General features: G+C 45.7%; 1 protein-coding gene across 1 annotated transcript in view; it reads left to right on the top strand.

The window, feature by feature from the left end:
- Nucleotides 1–21,363, top strand: part of LOC129844715 (plexin-A4-like) — a 93,854-nt gene extending 72,491 nt beyond the window's left edge. Inside the window, exons 16-19 of the mRNA XM_055912767.1 lie at nt 397–543; nt 2,615–2,774; nt 9,502–9,605; nt 19,682–21,363. Coding sequence (XP_055768742.1) covers nt 397–543; nt 2,615–2,774; nt 9,502–9,605; nt 19,682–19,897 — 627 coding nt within the window. The 3' untranslated portion in view covers nt 19,898–21,363. The remainder of the gene's footprint in view (nt 1–396; nt 544–2,614; nt 2,775–9,501; nt 9,606–19,681) is intronic.
- The last annotated feature ends 2,079 nt before the right edge of the window (nt 21,364–23,442 follow it).

Here is a 23,442-nt window from a genome sequence, read left to right as displayed (position 1 = left end):
TACAATTAGGGTTAGGGTTAGGAAATGGCATTACAATTAGGTTTAGGGTTAGGAAATGGCATTACAATTAGGTTTAGGGTTAGGAAATGGCATTACAATTAGGGTTAGGGTTAGGAAATGGCATTACAATTAGGTTTAGGGTTAGGAAATGGCATTACAATTAGGTTTAGGGTTAGGAAATGGCATTACAATTAGGTTTAGGGTTAGGAAATGGGGTTTGTTTTAGGGTTAGGAGCTATGGTTAAATTTAGGGTTAAGGTTATATTTTTGACACCAACCTCTCTCGTTGTCTGTCTCTCTCTGTTTGTCTGTCTCTCTCTCTGTTTGTCTGTCTCTCTCTCTGTTTGTCTGTCTCTCTCTCTGTTTGTCTGTCTCTTACCATCCCTCTCTACACAGGAGTGTGCGGGCGAGCCCCTCTTCTCCCTCTTCTGTGCCATCAAGCAGCAGATGGAGAAGGGGCCTATAGACTCCATCACTGGTGAGGCGCGCTACTCGCTCAGCGAGGATAAGCTCATCAGACAGCAAATCGACTACAAGATGCTGGTAAGGGTCAACGCCCCCCACGGGGACAAGGGGCTGTGGTAGGAACGGCATTTTGTGGGGAGGGGAAGGAAGGAGTTTTGGACACGGTAACACCCAGCCACCCGCCTCCTTTCACGCCTGACTTTAATAGGGCTCACTGACCTCACTTTCTTTTAGTACCCGGAGCTGACAGAGGGAAGAGGCGAGGAAGATGAGGGAGGAGGCGAGGAAGAGGGGGCAGGGAAAAGGAGGGAGTGTGTTAGAGATCAGGGAAGAGGGGGGAGGAGGCGAGGAAGAGGGGGAGGAGGCCAGGAAGAGGGAGAGGAGGCCATGAAGACCGGTTGTTTCCCTGGTCTCTCTTTCTGTTCTACTCTCTGATCACCTTCATTCCTCTCCTCCACCACTGTGACCTGAGCTGACTGAGGGAAGACAAGACACCCAGCCAGGCAGTTTGTTACCAGCGCCCCTCAATGTCTCTGTAAGACAAATCAAACCATTCCCAGGAAGCACACAGTGTGGCTCAGATAGCTTGGAGAGCAATAGAGTTATTTCAGTTGGCCGTGAGAAACAGTATCTCTGTCTCAATCAATCTAGAAGGATTGATGATGGAATGGCCCTTTTACAACATGTAATTATCTGCCCAACGATAGAGGTATAGAATTGTACTGGGAACAGCATGGGACCATAAGGTATTTTATTTCCTCTTTCTTATGTAAATGGCCTCCTTCTTCCCCTTGGACCATGTAATTACATCTGGCGAGAGCCTCAATGGCGTAGATGATGATGCTGATGATGATGGCTGATGTATTCACTGTGAATGATAATAACCGTGTGATAATAATTAGCTTGTTAACCGCTCATCGACTCAAGGTAGCCATGCCGTGTCAGACTGCCCCCCCCCGGGAGGCCAGTTTCTCTGAATACCCATTTATATTACAGGAAAGACTTTCACCAGACTTGACAGATACAGAATGGCCTCTTTCAAACCTGATATCCAACGACCACGCCATAGTTTTATTACCATCATCCCACAGAATGTGTCTCCATCTCCAATATAATTATCAACCGAGACACAGCATACCTGAATCCCTCATCAACTCCTGATATGCTTCTCTATTCTATAGAAAAAAGACCTGTCCCTGTTCTCTACAGGTGGTGACTGTATTCCTATTGTAATAGCAGGTGTATAACTCCAAGTCTTGTCCCTTTTCTCTACAGGTGGTGACTGTATTCCTATTGTAATAGCAGGCGTATAACTCCAAGTCTTGTCCCTGTTCTCTACAGGTGGTGACTGTATTCCTATTGTAATAGCAGGCGTATAACTCCAAGTCTTGTCCCTGTTCTCTACAGGTGGTGACTGTATTCCTATTGTAACAGCAGGTGTATAACTCCAAGTCGTGTCCCTTTTCTCTACAGGTGGTGACTGTATTCCTATTGTAATAGCATCTGTATAACTCCAAGTCTTGTCCCTGTTCTCTACAGGTGGTGACTGTATTCCTATTGTAATTGCAGGCGTATAACTCCAAGTCTTGTCCCTGTTCTCTACAGGTGGTGACTGTATTCCTATTGTAATAGCAGCTGTATAACTCCAAGTCTTGTCCCTGTTCTCTACAGGTGGTGACTTTATTCCTATTGTAATAGCAGGCGTATAACTCCAAGTCTTGTCCCTGTTCTCTACAGGTGGTGACTGTATTCCTATTGTAATAGCAGGCGTATAACTCCAAGTCTTGTCCCTGTTCGTCTACAGGTGGTGGACTGTATTCCTATTGTAATAGCAGGCGTATAACTCCAGGCGTATAACTCCAAGTCTTGTCCCTGTTCTCTACAGGTGGTGACTGTATTCCTATTGTAATAGCAGGCGTATAACTCCAAGTCTTGTCCCTGTTCTCTACAGGTGGTGACTGTATTCCTATTGTAATAGCAGGCGTATAACTCCAAGTCTTGTCCCTGTTCTCTACAGGTGGTGACTGTATTCCTATTGTAATAGCAGGTGTATAACTCCAAGTCTTGTCCCTGTTCTCTACAGGTGGTGACTGTATTCCTATTGTAATAGCAGGTGTATAACTCCAAGTCTTGTCCCTGTTCTCTACAGGTGGTGAACTGCATCCACCCGGACAATGAGAAGAGCCCTGAGATCCAGGTGAAGGTGTTGAACTGTGACTCCATCAGCCAGGTGAAGGAAAAGATCCTGGACGCCATATACAAGAACGTTCCCCACTCCCACCGACAGAAGGCCTCTGACATGGACCTTGGTAAGACCCCGTTCATTAGGGCACTCTGTAGCAAAATGTTATGCAATGGAAAACAAAAACATGTCTTATTAGAAATCCGTTCGGGACCGTGTTGTGCCGGGTGAAAACAAGTCTGATCAGTCAATGAGCCCCTTTTTCTACAGCAACCATATACGCGTACAAATGGAGAACATTTCTCCTGGAGTTGAAAAGGTTAACGCCTGGAATTATTATTGCAAATATATATTGTATTTTCTGCTTTTAATTGACGAACATTGAGTTATTTTTCCATGACGTGGACAAATCGGTGTTGATTAGTCTTCAGTTATTGAACATGTGGAGGCCATTTTTTAGAGTTCTCATGTTCCTCTACACCAGGGATGTTAAACTCATTCCACAGAGGGATTAGTGTCTGCTGGTTTTTGATTTCTCCTTTCAATTAAGTCCTAGACAACCAGGTGAGGGGAGTTCCTTACTAATTAGTGACCTTAATTCATCAATCCGGTACAAGGGAGGAGCGAGAAACTCGCAGCCACTCGGCCCTCCGTGGAATGAGTTTGAGAGACTTACCACCAGCCTCCCTCCCATAGATCTCAGGAGAGTTGAGTCCAGCAGACCTCTCTCTGGCTCCTATGACTGGTGCTGTGTGATTGTTCTCTTCCCTCCCCGACTCCCCATCGATCCAGGCCTGTTGACCACACTCTGACTCACATGATTGATCAAGTAATCAATGGAGAGGCTCTCAGATCCCCAAACCTCCTCAATCTTATATTTTTTTTCCTGTGAAACTCTCGAAGAGATCGGCCTTCTTTTCTTTCACTCCAGCTTTCTCTTCTTCTTCTCTCTTTCTTTCTTACTTCCTGTTCTCAGTAGACTGGGCTGTCATTTTCTTCACCAAGGTTATTTCCTAATGGTGTTATAAGATGACTAATTGTCTCTGTTTGTAGTAGTGAGGAGTGGTGAGCTGATCTGCCCCCCCTGTACATCCCTGTAACGATGTGCGCTGAGAGTCAGGAAGCAAGTTCAGTTAGTGAGTGTTTTAATAAAGAAACGTAACATAGTACAAAACAAGAAACACGAACAATGCACAGACAGGAAACTGAAACAGAAACACCTGGGGAAGGAACCAAAGGGAGTGACATATATAGGGGAGGTAATCGGGGAAGGGATGGAGTCCAGGTGAGACATAAGTCTCTCAGTCCCACAATACAACATCCTGGCACTACATTTTCTGGCTGCACGGCCTATCACGCCTAAGTATGTGTATGTTTTATTTCCTGATTGTATTCCATCAATTTCGGCAGGTCTTTCTAGGTAGACGGTGAGTGGCGAGCCTTTTTATGGATTCACATATCAGGATGGTGTGTGTGTGTGGCCCTGTGTTTTCTTAGTAATAGTATATTTATAATGGCATACGGAGCTGTGATGGGGGAATGTCTCTCTGATAAGTGAAGAGATTGGTTTAGGTTTTTGGCGAGCGCTCCATTGCGAAATTGTTTCATGGCGCCCACCGGGCAGTGTGTTGTCTTATTGTTTATTATTATAGAGAATTGGACATTTAGTCTGAGGGGGAACTTCTCACTGCGTGTTGTCACTGTGTCTGGGGGGGGGGGGGCATTGGGACTAAAGAAGTAGTTTAGGAGGAAAGCGGTGTAATTTATGTATCATATAAAAGACAATAGGTAGAAGGATATTACACTGAATGGAACGGTCCACTCAGGGGGAGAGGAAGCATCTCTGCATGATTCCACTAACAGATCAACGGGCCTCCTGAGTCCGGACAAACTCTTCCCCCAACCCTCCCCCAACCTCCTCCCCCATATTGACAATCCTCAGTTTCCATCTTGCAGGCTCTCCTGAAAACACATTTGACAAGAGTTTTTTTGTCCCAGGTATTGTTTTTAATTCCCCATGCCGGGTCCCCCTGAGGGAGGCACGATAGGAGGGGACAGGGTGTGAGAACCAATCCTAGCAAGACCTGCTTTGTGTGTGTGTGTGTGTGTGTGGGGGGGGGGGGGGGGGGTGTATCACAACAGTATCACTGCAGTATCACAACACTACCTCAATAACCTTCACTGCTTCCCCCTCTGCAGTATCACAACACTACCTCAATAACCTTCACTGCTTCCCCCTCTGCAGTATCACAACACTACCTCAATAACCTTCACTGCTTCCCCCTCTGCAGTATAACAACACTACCTCAATAACCTTCACTGCTTCTCCCTCTGCAGTATGACAACACTACCTCAATAACCTTCACTGCTTCCCCCTCTGCAGTATAACAACACTACCTCAATAACCTTCACTGCTTCCCCCTCTGCAGTATCACAACACTACCTCAATAACCTTCACTGCTTCCCCCTCTGCAGTATCACAACACTACCTCAATAACCTTCACTGCTTCCCCCTCTGCAGTATGACAACACTACCTCAATAACTGTCACTGCTTCCCCCTCTGCAGTATCACAACACTACCTCAATAACCTTCACTGCTTCCCCCTCTGCAGTATAACAACACTACCTCAATAACCTTCACTGCTTCCCCCTCTGCAGTATCACAACACTACCTCAATAACCTTCACTGCTTCCCCCTCTGCAGTATCACAACACTACCTCAATAACCTTCACTGCTTCCCCCTCTGCAGTATGACAACACTACCTCAATAACCTTCACTGCTTACCCCTCTGCAGTATCACAACACTACCTCAATAACCTTCACTGCTTCCCCCTCTGCAGTATAACAACACTACCTCAATAACCTTCACTGCTTCCCCCTCTGCAGTATAACAACACTACCTCAATAACCTTCACTGCTTCCCCCTCTGCAGTATAACAACACTACCTCAATAACCTTCACTGCTTCCCCCTCTGCAGTATAACAACACTACCTCAATAACCTTCACTGCTTCCCCCTCTGCAGTATAACAACACTACCTCAATAACCTTCACTGCTTCCCCCTCTGCAGTATCACAACACTACCTCAATAACCTTCACTGCTTCCCCCTCTGCAGTATAACAACACTACCTCAATAACCTTCACTGCTTCCCCCTCTGCAGTATCACAACACTACCTCAATAACCTTCACTGCTTCCCCCTCTGCAGTATCACAACACTACCTCAATAACCTTCACTGCTTCCCCCTCTGCAGTATGACAACACTACCTCAATAACCGTCACTGCTTCCCCCTCTGCAGTATCACAACACTACCTCAATAACCTTCACTGCTTCCCCCTCTGCAGTATAACAACACTACCTCAATAACCTTCACTGCTTCCCCCTCTGCAGTATCACAACACTACCTCAATAACCTTCACTGCTTCCCCCTCTGCAGTATCACAACACTACCTCAATAACCTTCACTGCTTCCCCCTCTGCAGTATGACAACACTACCTCAATAACCTTCACTGCTTCCCCCTCTGCAGTATCACAACACTACCTCAATAACCTTCACTGCTTCCCCCTCTGCAGTATAACAACACTACCTCAATAACCTTCACTGCTTCCCCCTCTGCAGTATCACAACACTACCTCAATAACCTTCACTGCTTCCCCCTCTGCAGTATAACAACACTACCTCAATAACCTTCACTGCTTCCCCCTCTGCAGTATCACAACACTACCTCAATAACCTTCACTGCTTCCCCCTCTGCAGTATCACAACACTACCTCAATAACCTTCACTGCTTCCCCCTCTGCAGTATGACAACACTACCTCAATAACCTTCACTGCTTCCCCCTCTGCAGTATAACAACACTACCTCAATAACCTTCACTGCTTCCCCCTCTGCAGTATAACAACACTACCTCAATAACCTTCACTGCTTCTCCCTCTGCAGTATAACAACACTACCTCAATAACCTTCACTGCTTCCCCCTCTGCAGTATAACAACACTACCTCAATAACCTTCACTGCTTCCCCCTCTGCAGTATAACAACACTACCTCAATAACCTTCACTGCTTCCCCCTCTGCAGTATCACAACACTACCTCAATAATCTTCACTGCTTCCCCCTCTGCAGTATAACAACACTACCTCAATAACCTTCACTGCTTCCCCCTCTGCAGTATCACAACACTACCTCAATAACCTTCACTGCTTCCCCCTCTGCAGTATAACAACACTACCTCAATAACCTTCACTGCTTCCCCCTCTGCAGTATGACAACACTACCTCAATAACCTTCACTGCTTCCCCCTCTGCAGTATAACAACACTACCTCAATAACCTTCACTGCTTCCTCCTCTGCAGTATAACAACACTACCTCAATAACCTTCACTGCTTCTCCCTCTGCAGTATAACAACACTACCTCAATAACCTTCACTGCTTCCCCCTCTGCAGTATAACAACACTACCTCAATAACCTTCACTGCTTCCCCCTCTGCAGTATAACAACACTACCTCAATAACCTTCACTGCTTCCCCCTCTGCAGTATAACAACACTACCTCAATAACCTTCACTCCTTCCCCCTCTGCAGTATAACAACACTACCTCAATAACCTTCACTGCTTCCCCCTCTGCAGTATCACAACACTACCTCAATAACCTTCACTGCTTCCCCCTCTGCAGTATCACAACACTACCTCAATAACCTTCACTGCTTCCCCCTCTGCAGTATGACAACACTACCTCCATAACCTTCACTGCTTCCCCCTCTGCAGTATCACAACACTACCTCAATAACCTTCACTGCTTCCCCCTCTGCAGTATAACAACACTACCTCAATAACCTTCACTGCTTCCCCCTCTGCAGTATGACAACACTACCTCAATAACCTTCACTGCTTCCCCTCTGCAGTATAACAACACTACCTCAATAACCTTCACTGCTTCCCCCTCTGCAGTATGACAACACTACCTCAATAACATTCACTGCTTCCCCCTCTGCAGTATGACAACACTACCTCAATAACCTTCACTGCTTCCCCCTCTGCAGTATAACAACGCTACCTCAATAACCTTCACTGCCTCCCCCTCTGCAGTATCACAACACTACCTTAATAACCTTCACTGCTTCCCCTCTGCAGTATGACAACACTACCTCAATAACCTTCACTGCTTCCCCCTCTGCAGTATAACAACACTACCTCAATAACCTTCACTGCTTCCCCCTCTGCAGTATGACAACACTACCTCAATAACCTTCACCTTCACTGTAGGAGCTCCGATGTTCTAGAATCCCTCCACTCCCCAAAGCCCTCATCTACAACACTGGGCTCCACACAGAGAGACCTGGGAGGATTGGGTTAAAGGGGCAATCTCATTTTACTCTGTTTTTCTCCAACTTCATCCTTTCTTTCCTCTCCTTTTTCCCAATTCCCTCCCTCCTCTTCCTTTGCTTTGTTTACTCTGGCCCAACTGGAGACTCAGGTCATTTGCATGTTGATGGAAAGATGTACAGTACAGAGAGAAAACAATAGGAGGCTTTGTGTTTCCTGGAGATTTCTGATGCCGAAGTTATTCTCCTCACCCCTCCTAGGACGTGTTTCATCATCCGCCCTGTGATTGCTGCTTTGTTGGTCTATTTGTGATTGGAATAGGAGATGACAGTGGCCGACGCCAGGCGGGAACAGTGACACATTCTTATATAAACTCAAATGCGGCAAACAAAAGAATATCACCTCCTTGTTTGTTTTCCACAATATCTTTTATTTTCATTATAATGTGAGGGAATACAGTGGTGGGGTTTCTCTACAGTGGTGAGGGTGGTGAGCTATTTGGTATGTCTTTGGGGTGGCTTATCTGTTGGAGGTGGTGTGGTGTTGTATCTCGAGTGTGTGCGGTGGTATGGCTTCTCTTGAAGGGTGCAGTGGTTGGATTACTCTTTAGGATGCTTTGGTGGGGTATCTCCTGAGGGTGCAATGGTGTGGTATCTCTAGCTGAGACTGAACGTCCAGCTGAATGGGGTAGCAGTGGTGTGGTTTCTCCTGCCCTAGCTAGTTCCCAGTAATGACAATAAGAGACAGTTCAGCAGGGGGCTTAGCGCTGGTCGATGGTGGAGAGCACTCAGCATGGGGGCCAGGGGCCCGCCACAGATGAAAGAGGAAGTAGGGACCTTGGCTAGCAGCGGTAATCACATCCATCGATCGAGAGGGCCCAGCGAAGGCCCCCGATCCGCTCTCTATCAAAGAGCAGAGTGGGTGATTAATTTTCCTCCCTTTTCCCTCAATCTCTTCTTGTCCTCCTTCTCGTTCTCTTTTGCTACTAACACTCGTTGTCACACTCGTTCTACTTCTCGGTGTCGCTGCTTTGTAGCCTGGGAATCTCATGCTGGCTTCAAAGGAAGGATTCCAGGAACTCCAGATCTGTTTCACTGTAGCCACTCACTTTCTCTTCTCACAGTCCAGACGTACATGGCTCTTGCAGAACCAGTGTGTATGTGACGCAGGTTGACATTCACTGTCATGAATCTTGCCCTGGAGGCAGAAATACGCGATTTTTCACTACACGGGCCATCTAGAAAGTCAAAACTGGCTATATTGTAACAACAGATTTGATGACTTTGTGGCTGTGCCAGTCAGTGACCACTCTACAGAGCTGCCTCCAGGGAAAGATTCATGACAATAAATGCCAACCTGCGTGTGTGACATCAAAGGAGTGTACAAAAAGAGAGCGTGACATGGATTCACTATGTGATAGTGATCACTGCATCTTGTGGAAAAGGTCATTCTGTGCAGGCTGGATATAAATCTCTTTCTCCCATAGTGCCCTAACCTATCTTTACCTTTGCCCCCTCACAGAGTGGCGCCAGGGCAGAGGTCAGCGTACGATCCTGATGGATGAAGACCTCTCTACCAAGATTGAGAGCGACTGGAAGAGACTCAACATGCTTGCTCACTACCAGGTACACGCATAACTATCTAGAACAGTTAACCCACTGTTCCTAGGCCGTCATTGAAAATAAGAATTTGTTCTTAACTGACTTGCCTAGTTAAATAAAGGTGTGTGTATGTGTATATACGGTATATATATATTTTTTTCCCCCTTTTTTTTTTACACACACATCTACACTCTGGCTTACGACCAGTTACATGCATCACTATCTAGAACACAAATATCTATATTACCAGGTACATGCATCACTATCTAGAACACAAATATCTATACTACCAGGTACATGCATCACTATCTAGAACACAAATGTCTATACTACCAGGTACATGCATCACTATCTAGAACACAAATAGCTATACTACCAGGTACATGCATCACTATCTAGAACATACATATCTATACTACAAGGGACATGCATCACTATCTAGAACATACATATCTATACTACCAGGTACATGCATCACTATCTAGAACACAAATGTCTATACTACCAGGTACATGCATCACTATCTAGAACACAAAAATCTATACTACCAGGGACATGCATCACTATCTAGAACACAAATATCTATACTACCAGGTACATGCATCACTATCTAGAACATACATATCTATACTACAAGGGACATGCATATCTACAGGTGGAGTCATACCCATGTTCACTCAGGACGGAGAGGGTACACCCTAGAAGTATAATTCATTGTATTTCTATAGGGTACACTAATCCGTAGTGGAGAAGATTGAAGATAACTCCCAATACGCTGTACAGAAGGGACTGGGGATTTGCTAGTGTACCAACAAAGCTTGTTTGAGACGAGCAAAATGGATGAATGGAATGAACTGTAGTTTGTTTTCCCCTCCAGTGTGTATTTGCAATATCAAAACTAAACTATTCCCTCATAGTGTATAATACAGTGTGGTGCACATGTTTCCATGTAAATATTATGCTGCATAGTGTTCAGTTAGAGGTAAACCCATGGTTCAGATTAGGCTCTAACCATTAGACTATCCACTTCCAGGTAAATACATGTTTGTGATGATTGACTTCCAGGTACTACCATAATGTAGACGGTACACTAGATACATTCATATTGCACACTCACTCACAGGTAAACTCACTCCACCTGAGTGTCATTCCATTTCCAGGTAAACTTTTGCAGCTAATCAGCCAGTCAAAATGCTGGCTCAACCTCATAAATGTTTCATCAAATAGATTACCCTGTAAAGGTCTCTTTGCAAAACACACACACACACACACACACACACACACACACACACACACACACACACACACACACACACACACACACACACACACACACACACACACACACACACACACACCACACCACTCACGGCTCTTTTCTCATATAGACCTCCTGATCTCATCAGACAGAGCCGGAGGGAGATTTGTGTTTTGAGTTTGTTTATTTGTTTAACTGATTCTATCTGTACCGCCTGCCTCACCATATCTCCCTCCTCCCTCGCTTCTCCAGCCTTCTGAGTTCAGGAGTCATCAGCCGCTCTCTTTGTTGTTTCTGTTTCCAAACGCCGCCATTCGACAGACAGCTCTTTTACCCACTACCACATGTATTTCCCCCCAAACACTGAAGGAAACAGAAACTCATTCAAAATCTGACTTTGATTAGAACTCTGCAAGTCAGAGTTGACGGTAGGAAAGCACCTAAACTAGTACTATAAGAGGAAAAGTACCAAAGAGACTAGAGGCTTCACAAGATGTCTACGCACGCAACCTGACAGTATTGCACACGTGTTGTGTCCGATCATGTTGGTTTAGGTTGTTGATGCCTAGGACTGATGATGCCGTTGGATCAGTGAGGCAGAATGTTTTTCAGAGTCGTGTATCAGTCCGTTTCAATAACGTCTGATGGCCGCAGACAAAGGGAAGAGGAAGAAGAGGCAGAATTCTGTTTTAGCAGGCTTAAAAGCCTCTGCCAAGCTATTGAATGAACACACACATCCTTTGACAGTTCTAAATGGACTATGTTGATTTCTCCAGCCAATAGACTAATAGATGGCGCCGAAGAACATGGCTGATGTTTTACATTCTCCCAACCAATTGTGCTATTTTTTTTAATTTTTTGCGTAACTTATTTTTTTACTTATTGTCTATGTTGCTGCTACGTCTCTTATGACCGAAAATAACTTCTGGACATCAGAGAAGCAACTACTCACCACGGACTGGAAGAAACGTTATACTTTCACGAGTCCGACGAGAAGGAAATCCTGCTTTCACTGGAACAGGCCCAGATCCACGCCTTTTGCATGAAGAAAAGACGCCGGAAAAGGGGACGCAGATCGGGGATCCTTCTGAGAAGCCGGAGGCGAGCGAGTAAACTCCCAATGCCTTCCAGTCTCCTTGCTAACGTGCAATCGTTAGAAAATAAAATGGATGACCTATTATTATGATTATCCAACGGGACATTAAATACTGTAACATCTTATGTTTCACTGAGACGTGGCTGAACGAAGAAATGGACAATATAGAGCTGACGGGATTTTCCATGCACCGGCAAAACAGAGACGCTACCTCTGGTAAGACGAGGGGTGGGAGTGTGTGTCTTTTTGTCAATAACAGCTGGTGTGCGATGTGTAATATTCAAGAAGTCTTGAGGTATTGCTCGCCTGAGGTAGAGTACCTTATGATAAGTTGTCGACCACACTATCTACCAAGAGAGTTCTTATCTGTATTATTTGTAGCCATCTATTTACCACCACAAAGCAAAGCTAGCACTAAGACCGCTCTCAACCAACTCTATAAGGCCATAAGCAAATAATAAAATGCTCACCCAGAAGCGGCGCTCCTAGTGGCCGGAGACTTTAATGCAGGCAAACTTAAATCAGTTTTACCAATTTTTTACCAGCATGTCACATGTGCAACCAGGGAAAAAAAATCCTAGACCACCTTTACTCCACACACAGAGATTCATACAAAGCTCTCCCCCGCCCTCCATTTGGCAAATCTGACCACAATTCTATCCTTCTGATTCCTGCTTACAAGCAAAAACTAAAGCAGGAAGTACCAGTGACTCGCTCAATACGGAAGTGGTCAGATGACGTGGATGCTACACTACAGGACTGTTTTGCTAGCACAGACTGGAATATGTTCCGGGATTCATCCAATGACATAGAGGAATACAACATTCGCATCGAGCTAAAGGCTAGAGCTGCCGCTTTCAAGGAGCGGGAGACTAATCCGGACGCTTATAAGAAATCCCGCTATGCCCTCAGACGAACCATCAAACAAGCAAAGCATCAATACAGGATTAAGATTGAATCCTACTACACCGGCTCTGACGCTCGTCGGCTGTGGCAGGGCTTGAAACTATTATGGACTACAAAGGGAAACCCAGACGCGAGCTGCCCAGTGACGCGAGCCTACCAGACGAGCTAAATGCCTTTTATGCTTGCTTCGAGGCAATCAACACTGAAGCATGCATGAGAGCACCAGCTGTTCTGGTTGACTGCGTGATAACCTTCTCGGTAGCCGATGTGAACAAAACCTTTAAACAGGTCAACATTCACAAAGCCGCTGTGCCAGACGGATTACCAGGACGTGTACTCAAATCATGCGTGGACCAACTGTCAAGTGTCTTCACTGACATTTTCAACCTCTCCCTGACTGAGTCTGTAATACCTACGTGTTTCAAGTAGACCACCATAGTCCCTGTGCCCAAGGAAACGGAGGTAACCTGCCTAATTGATTACCGCCCCATGGCACTCACGTCGGTAGCCATGAAGTGCTTTGAAAGGCTGGTCATGGCTCACATCAACAGCATCCTCCTGGACACCCTAGACCCACTCCAATTTGCATACCGCCCCAACAGATCCACAGATGACATAATCTCAATCGCACTCCACAAGCCCTTTCTCACCTGGACAAAAGGAACACCTATGTGAGAATGCTGTTCATCGACTACAGCGCAGCGTTCAACACCATAGTGCCCACGAAGCTCACCACTAAGCTAAGAACTCTGGGACTAAACACCTCCAACTGGATCCTGGACTTCCTGATGTGCCGTCCTCAGGTGGTAAGAGTAGGCAACAATACGTCTTCCACGCTGATCCTTAACACTGGGGCCCCTCAGGGGTGTGTACTTAGTCCCCTTCTGTATTCCTTGTTCACCCATGACTGCGTGGCCAAACACGACTCCAACACCATCATTAAGTTTGCTGACGACACAACAGTGATCACCGACAACGATGAGACGGCCTATAGGGAGGAGGTCAGAGAACTGTCAGTGTGGTGTCAGGACAACAACCTCTCCCTCAATGTGAGCAAGACAAAGGAGCTGATCGTGGACTACAGGAAAAGGTGGGCCGAACAGGCCCTCATTAACATCGACGGGGCTGTAGTGGAGCAGGTCGAGAGTTTCAAGTTCCTTGGTGTCCACATCACCAACGAACTATCATGGTCCAAACATACCAAGACAGTCGTGAAGAGGGTACGACAAAACCTTTTCCCCGTCGGCATCTAACCGTAAGGCGCTACAGAGGGTAGTGCAAATGGCCCAGTACATCACTGGGGCCAAGCTTCCTGCCATCCAGGACCTATATAATAGGCTGTGTCAAAATGGAAAGCCCATAAAATTGTCAGACTCCAGCCATCCAAGTTATAGACTGTTTTCTCTGCTACCGCACGACAAGCGGTACCAGAGCGCCAAGTCCAGGACCAAAAGGCTCCTCAACAGCTTCTACCCCCAAGCCATAGACTGCTGACACAATTCATAATTATCTATTTACATTGACCCCCCCCCCCCCCCCTTGTACACTGCTGCTACTCGCTGTTTGTTTGTTACCTTTGCATAGTCACTTCGCCCCCACCTAGATGTACATATTACCTCAACTAGCCTTTACCCCCGCACACTGACTCGGTACCGGTGCCCCCTGTATATAGCCTCGTTATTCTTATTGTGTTACTCTTTATTATTACTTTGTATTTTAGTCTACTTGGTAAATATTTTCTTCTTCTTGAACTACACTATTGGTTAAGGGCTTGTAAGTAAGCATTTCAACGGTAAAGTCTACACTTGTTGTAGTCGGTGCATGTGGCAAATAAAGTTTGATTTTGATTTGATGTTGTGAGCAAAAGAGCAAGGTCGGTTTTAGATCTCAAAACAGTAATTAGAGTAAAAACATAAATGGATGTTCAGTTTGAAATCCCCTACAAAGGTAGAAATATATTGAGTGATTGTTATCTTCAGATGCAGCATCCTTTCATGTAGACACAGTACAATCAGGGTAGATCAGGACCCTAAGACAGTACAATCAGAGTTGATCAGGACCCTAAGACAGTACAATCAGGGTTTATCAGGACCCTACGACAGTACAATCAGGGTTGATCAGGACCCTAAGACAGTACAATCAGGGTAGATCAGGACCCTAAGACAGTACAATCAGGGTAGATCAGGACCCTAAGACAGTACAATCAGGGTAGATCAGGACCCTAAGACAGTACAATCAGGGTTGATCAGGACCCTAAGACAGTACAATCAGGGTAGATCAGGACCCTAAGACAGTACAATCAGGGTTGATCAGGACCCTAAGACAGTACAATCAGGGTTGATCAGGACCCTAAGACAGTACAATCAGGGTTGATCAGGACGCTAAGACAGTACAATCAGGGTAGATCAGGACCCTAAGACAGTACAATCAGGGTTGATCAGGACCCTAAGACAGTACAATCAGGGTAGATCAGGACCCTAAGACAGTACAATCAGGGTTGATCAGGACCCTAAGACAGTACAATCAGGGTTGATCAGGACCCTAAGACAGTACAATCAGGGTTGATCAGGACGCTAAGACAGTACAATCAGGGTTGATCAGGACCCTAAGACAGTACAATCAGGGTTGATCAGGACCCTAAGACAGTACAATCAGGGTTGATCAGGACCCTAAGAATGTACAATCAGGGTTGATCAGGACCCTAAGACAGTACAATCAGGGTTGATCAGGATCCTAAGACAGTACAATCAGGGTTGATCAGGACCCTAAGACAGTACAATCAGGGTAGATCAGGACCCTAAGACAGTACAATCAGGGTTGATCAGGACCCTAAGACAGTACAATCAAGGTTGATCAGGACCCTAAGACAGTACAATCAGGGTTGATCAGGACGCTAAGACAGTACAATCAGGATTGATCAGGACCCTAAGACAGTACAATCAGGGTTGATCAGGACCCTAAGACAGTACAATCAGGGTTGATCAGGACCCTAAGACAGTACAATCAGGGTTGATCAGGACCCTAAGACAGTACAATCAGGATTGATCAGGACCCTAAGACAGTACAATCAGGGTTGATCAGGATCCTAAGACAGTACAATCAGGGTTGATCAGGATCCTAAGACAGTACAATCAGGGTAGATCAGGACCCTAAGACAGTACAATCAGGGTTGATCAGGACCCTAAGACAGTACAATCAGGGTTGATCAGGACCCTAAGACAGTACAATCAGGGTTGATCAGGACGCTAAGACAGTACAATCAGGGTTGATCAGGACCCTAAGACAGTACAATCAGGGTTGATCAGGACCCTAAGACAGTACAATCAGGGTTGATCAGGACCCTAAGACAGTACAATCAGGGTTGCAAAATTCCTGCAACTTTCCCCAAATTCCCTGGTTTCCCAGAAATCCAGGTTGGAGGATTCCTGGATTCCCTCATAATTTCAAGAATCTTCCAACCAGGATTTCTGGAAAACTGGGGAATTTGGGGAAATTTACAGGAAATGTGCAACCCTAGATACAATGGTTTTAGTGTTTGAATCTTCTATTGTAGGATTACAGCTTACATTCAGGCAATAGAATATCATAGTATAGAATAGAAAACAGCATTGTCCAAGAAAAACAAAATGTTCATTTCGAAGAAGTGAACTCTGTTTATTCTATTTCTATAGCTACAGCACATTCATTAGAGGAACTGAAAATACCCTCCATACACCGTTCAGAAAACATTTGAAAAGGGCAGATGTCTCACCCGACTATATCATTGCTCCTATCCCCCTGTAGAACCAGCAGTGATGACGATCAGTAGAGAGACTATTGCTTTTGTAGTCATGACTTTCTCCCTCCTCTCTGCCTTATTGGCTCTGACCTCGTGACCTGTTACCCCTGTAATAGACTGGGCCTGTCAGAGCACATCCAGGTCATTACAGAGGATCAGGGCCTGACTGACTAGACACCCCAGAAGTAATCAGCCGAGGGAGGGAGGGAGGGAGTGTGGATTAGAGGCAGGGAGATGACCAACAAAGGGCAGGCGGTCGTAACGCCATGGCAACTCTCTGTCTGAGCAGAGGAGAGGAGTTAAGATCTGATGTGCTCCACTCAGATGTCCATCTGTCTTCACATTCATAGGGAGTTTTACACACTAGAACACAGGCATTAGCATAGGTGGACACACATGCTCAGAACACACACATACAGTATGTCCAGCTCCATTCCAGACATGGACAACATGACACTTCCTAAATATGCAAACACACACACAAACCTTCACCTGGACAAGCCAGTCATATGTACACCTGCCACGCATGAACAGACAGTGACAGACAGACAGACAGACAACCCCATTATGACAAATCCTGCTGATTGGTACATTCCCTTCTTGGCAAGCGTCCCTCCAGCGAGTCGGAATGATGGACCGGTGGAAATAGGAATGGAGCGACGTTCGCTTGTTCCTTATGGTGTAAATAATGTGGACACCTAAGCCAGCAGCCCTCCAAATGAGCTTTCCGGGGGGGGGGGGGGGTCTGCCCGCCACATGACGCTTAAATTAAATGTCACGGCGGCGAGTGGGATGTCGTGGGTGTGGTGGTCGAGACAGCGAGGTAGAATGGATTAGAAGCCTGATTGGAAACCGGAATGAGATAATGAAGACAGAAGTTAATTCAGTTTTCAGCTGGGGAGGGGAAGGAGGGGGAAGGCTGGGTGCGTTCTCCTTGACAAGAAAACAGACTCAGACACTCAAAGCCTGTTAGAGGGAGCGAGGGAGGAGGGAGGAGAGGGAGCGAGGAGAGAGGGAGGTAAGGAGGAAAGGAGGGGGACTGGAAACATCCCGCAGATTCACACTCAGTCAGCCCACTCCAAAACGTTCCTCTCATCGTTTTACCAAGCTAACATTAGATGACGCTATATTTCTGTGATGTATTACCTAGCGGCGATTATCTTCTGTCTACATCAGTCCTTTGTTCACTTTTGGTCCAACAGGTCAGTTTATATGACGTAGATTTTGTACAACACCATGGTTAGTGGAAAAGGTTACCCACTTATATATTATGAATGTTTTGCTGACCTAGTAAAACATGAATATCATTGATTACTGTCGACTTTGGTCAGACAGATTTCCCCTCTTGACAGGCTCCAGAAGTCCCACGTCTGTCTTGTTATAATGGTTATAATGTAATACAGAAATATGGAATATAGAATGGGATCAAAGCGCACTCTGAATGGAATTAGACTCTGCTAACTGTCATCCTAATGGGTTCTTATGAAAACAGCACAGACCCATTCCCCCTCCTAGATATAGAGGAACTATTCTAATTCTATTTCTATCCCCCCTTTGTACAGTTAGCATAGAACCCATTCTCTTTTGGTTGAAACTAAAGTTCCAAAGCCCTGTCTGCTAAAATAGAAGTTTGTATGCCCTCACTGTACTGTAAGTCACTTTGGATAAAGCATCTGCTAAATAGCATATATTAAATATGTATATATTATATTATTTGCAGAAGGGAGAATCACATTGTAGCCCTGAGCATTGCTCTGATATATGATCAGGCCATCCCATCAGTTTACTGAGAGCAACAGTCTCTCTTCTCCTCTTCCTAAACCACCCAGACCCACCTGTCATCTCACATCCCCCCTCTCCTCCTCCCTCCCAATATTACAACCCCAAACACACACACCATTATATTAACTAGTAAACATGTAGGATTACTGCTTAGGGACCATGTTGTAGAGTTAGAGGGGGGTAGTTGGATCCCTGTGGAATCTCCCTGAACCCTCCCATAGGTGTCGCCTGTCATAATACTAACACATTATGCACCAGGAGCGGATTGGGGAGCGGGTGAAATAATGCTATGATGTAATAATGGAACCCCAAACACACACCTGAGACCCTTAGCACTGCACCCCTATTCCCCATACACACCCCTCCCACTCTATTAAAGAGATCACTTCTTCAATTAACCCTGCCTTAGGCGGCGGGGCTCGCTGGAGAAATTATGCAGAGTGTGTGTGTTTGCATACATGTACGTGTGTTTGTGCACGGCTGGGATCAGCCTCTCTCCCAGTTGTGTTAATTGAATCAATTTCGGTTGTGTTGAAAAGTAGGAGCCCATCTCTCTTTCTCTGTCATTCTCTCTCTCACACGTATTATTGAAATGGGAGGCTGAGACGTATCATCTCACACATAGTGATATACATCACCCCCGTTCACTACCACAAATCATATGTGTATGGGCTGATTAGATCACACAGGCTAATCACAAAGGCTTCCTGAGCATCCAATCATAGCTGTTATAGATGGAGGATAAACACATGATGACGTGTGGATGGTGATTTGTATGGTGATCCAGGGTTTAGTGGCTGAGTGCCACATCTCTCTTCATTGGGGATTGTTATGTATTCAGAATGCACTTGGCAGAATCAGAATGCACTCATTGAGGATGGTGATTAGTCATTCTGCTCTCTCTCGCTCTCTTTCTCTCGCTCTCTCGCTGTCTCTCTCTCTCCGTCTCTCTCGCTCTCACTCTCTCCCCTCCTCACTCTCACTCTCTCCCCTCCTCTCCCTCTCTCTCTCTCCCCTCTCTCTCTCTCTCCCCTCTCTCTCTCTCCCCTCTCTCTCTCTCTCTCTCCTCCTCTCTCTCTCTCCCCCTCTCTCTCTCTCTCTCTCTCTCTCTCCCCTCTCTCTCTATCTCTCTCTCTCTCCCCCCTCCTCTCTCTCTCTCTCCCATCCTCTCTCTCTCTCTCCCCTCCTCTCTCTCTCTCCCCCCTCCTCTCTCTCTCTCTCTCTCCCCTCCTCTCTCTCTCTCTCCCCTCCTCTCTCTCTCTCTCTCCCGCTCTCTGCAGGTGCCTGATAACTCTGTGATGGCCCTGGTCCCCAAGCAGGTGACGGCCTACAACTCGGTCAACAACTCAACTGTGTCCAGAACCTCAGCCAGTAAATACGGTATGGCTAATGTGACAGTGTGTGTGTGTGTGTGTGTGTGTGTGTGTGTGTGTGTGTGTGTGAGAGAGAGAGAGGAGCACATTTCCGGCACATTTCCAGATTTCTTTGCTGGATAGGAGTGTCCTCCTGGAACTAAAACAATTATGCCCCCCCCCCTCCATCTCCCAGCACTCTGTGTGCCTGAGAGTTAAACAGGAAGAACGGTGTCCTTCTCATTGGAGTGGGATCCATAGTCAGAGTCAGCACACACACACTCACATGCACACACAAACACACATCAGCACACACACAGACGTTCACACCTACACACACACTGGGTATTCCCTGTTGCGAATGCACAAGCTCCATTGCCAGAATTTTAATTAAAAAACGTGGCTAAACAGCACCTTCTCCCTCTAAATCTTCACCACAGAAACCAACACAGACTTCTCCTGCACACACTGTTCATCCCTCAAACTAACTGAGCTCCATATGTCACTAACAGATGTAAAGGCTCTGTTAACAATACCTGAACACATAGTAAAGTCTTCCATACATTAGCCACTGTTAACAATACCTGAACACATAGTAAAGTCTTTCATACATTAGCCACTGTTAACAATACCTGAACACATAGTAAAGTCTTCCATACATTAGCCACTGTTAACAATACCTGAACACATAGTAAAGTCTTCCATACATTAGCCACTGTTAACAATACCTGAACACATAGTAAAGTCTTCCATACATTAGCCACTGTCAACAATACCTGAACACATAGTAAAGTCTTCCATACATTAGCCACTGTCAACAATACCTGAACACATAGTAAAGTCTTCCATACATTAGCCACTGTTAACAATACCTGAACACATAGTAAAGTCTTCCATACATTAGTCACTGTTAACAATACCTGAACACATAGTAAAGTCTTCCATACATTAGCCACTATGTGCTGTCACACCTTAGTAATAGTGACAAAGCCCCAGAGGAGAAGAGGGACAGAACTGAGCCCAGGAGACAGGATAACAAGATTAGAGAGCAGGGAATTTAACAGACTAACAAAGAGAGGGAAGAGAAGGAGTGCATTTGCAGTTTGCACTTTCCTCCCCCCTGGGACTGGAGATTCGTGTCCCAAATAGCACCCTACTCCCTAAATAGTGCACTACTTTGGACCAGAGCCCCATGTGGAATATGGTGAACTACATAATAGAGTAATAGGGAATAGAGTACCATTTGGGATGCAGACAGACAGTGTCCCATCCAGCAGTGACTGTCTTGGTCTGGCCCTGTGTTCTCTTGAACCTGAGAAGAAGCCATCAAATCAAACCCTGATCAAAGGCAGCGCTGCCCGGACTCAAACACTCCAGACACATCAAATTACGGCTTTATTAGCCAGCTAGCACCTCATCTCCATACGCCATCTCACCGCCTCGCCTCCGTTCCTCCACTCAAAATAGACCAAAGAAAAAGGAGGGTGAGTGTGAAAGAGAAAGAGAAAGGGGACAGGACGGAGATAGAGAGAGAGATGGAGGAAGACAGAATGTCACACATCTCTTGACTTAGTTGGGGAATTGACTTCAAACGATGCCAGAGCCACTTGAGACACGGGGGGGGGGGGGGGGGGGGGGGGGCTTTGAATTGGACTGATCACAATGGAGAAGCACTGAGGAGAAGAGAGGATGATTCTAATGGAGCCAAAGGAGAGGGAGAGGGAGGGAGAAAGTTAGTAAGAGAAAATGAGGAAGGTGGAGAGGAGGAAATAAGGAGGGATGATGAAGAAGAAGAGGGGTAAAGAGAAAGATGAAGAGGAACAGGGAGGGAGAAAGATGAAGAGGAAGTAGGGGAGAGAGGGATGGAAGGAGAAGGCAGAAAGTGATGGAGTGAGATGAAGTGCGTAGGAAAGGGATTTAGAGAGAGGGAGCGAAAGAGAGAGAGAGAGGGTGCCAGCTTCCTTTCTTAATCAAAACTCCTGTGTGATATGTCAGTATGGTAGTATTTCAGTACGGACTGTGTGTGTGTGTGGAGCGCCCCTTCTAGGCACTCCTTCTACTCCACCGAACGTGTCATCACGCCCTATTACACCAGCACACTCGATAACACTCTGGAAGACAACCACCACTTTATTAAGACACACACACACACGCACACGCACACACACTCCAATCAATCCAAATCACTCAAGTTCCATGAGTCAATATGCGCACACACACAGATACACACACACCACACACACACACACACACACACACACACACACACACACACACACACACACACACACACACACACACACACACACACACACACACACACACACACACCTTTACCTGCTTTCTCTCTCTAGTACTTGACCCCTCCCTCTCTCTCCTCTCTTCCTCTCTCCCTCCATCATTCACTCTTCCTGCGTTTCTCTCTGAAAGGACAAATTGATTTCTGCAGCATCTGCCTTGGCAAAAACACACTATTTCCCCGTCCTCTCCCTCGACCAACAGTCCTACTGATCAATTCTTTATTTCCCCGTACTCTCCCTCGACCAACAGTCCTACTGATCAATTCTTTATTTCCCCGTCCTCTCCCTCGACCAACAGTCCTACTGATCAATTATTTTCACACTGTGTAAACATTCATTGAGCCGGAGTGTTTTTAAATGTCATCGCCACTCTCGTCAAATGGGGAGGGCATATGAATATTTCATCTCGCCATACACCTGTTCGATTTTGTGTCCGTGAGTTGTGCAAAGGCGATTTCTACCTCCCAAGAGAAAAAGATGGCATGAAAAATGAACCACGTGCATGCTGTTGTAAAAGTTGTAATGTCCAATCTCAAAGGCTCGGTAGCTTGAAGCTCCTAACTGAACCCAGACAAACTACTGGAGCTTTGACTTATTTGACTTTGTATCCTTTAGAATACCTGTGTAGTATCCTTTAGAATACCTGTGTAGTATCCTTTAGAATACCTGTGTAGTATCCTTTAGAATACCTGTGTAGTATCCTTTAGAATACCTGTGTAGTATCCTTTAGAATACCTGTGTAGTATCCTTTAGAATACCTGTGTAGTATCCTTTAGAATACCTGTGTAGTATCCTTTAGAATACCTGTGTAGTATCCTTTAGAATACCTGTGTAGTATCCTTTAGAATACCTGTGTAGTATCCTTTAGAATACCTGTGTAGTTTGGCTTGACCCCCCTGTATTTTGTTTTGTCTGTCTTTGGTTTGTGTTGCGTCTGTCTTTTTTGTGTTTTGTCTATGTTGTCGTCTCTGACCATTTTCACTCGATCGTGGCGACCTGAACAGTACTGTGCTGGCTCAGATGTTTTCTTTACACATCCCCTCTGTTAGGTGTGTTGTCTCTCTATACTCTGCACCATATCCGCGGGAAGTAGGGAGGCTGAGGGTGCTGTAACACCTGCTAATAATACAAACTAATTCAACTCCTGTATTAGCAGACCGATACAGCCGTCTGTAACGCAGACCTCAAACAATATTTCACCAAGATGTTATTGTTTTTTGCCACCACGTTTGGTGAAAGAAACGCAGCACCCCCACCCCCAAACATCTTCCCGCGGCTACAACCTCTATATTGTGTCTGTGTTGATCATGTTATATGATGTTATTCATGTTATTCCATAGTCTGCTACAGTATGTCCATTGGTTCCTGCTTCATCTCTGTGTCATATCC

Source organism: Salvelinus fontinalis, unplaced genomic scaffold, assembly GCF_029448725.1.
Source record: "Salvelinus fontinalis isolate EN_2023a unplaced genomic scaffold, ASM2944872v1 scaffold_0208, whole genome shotgun sequence".
Lineage (NCBI taxonomy): Eukaryota > Metazoa > Chordata > Actinopteri > Salmoniformes > Salmonidae > Salvelinus > Salvelinus fontinalis.
The sequence above is the reverse complement of the archived record's forward strand: the minus strand, read 5'-3'. Positions and strand labels throughout refer to the sequence as shown.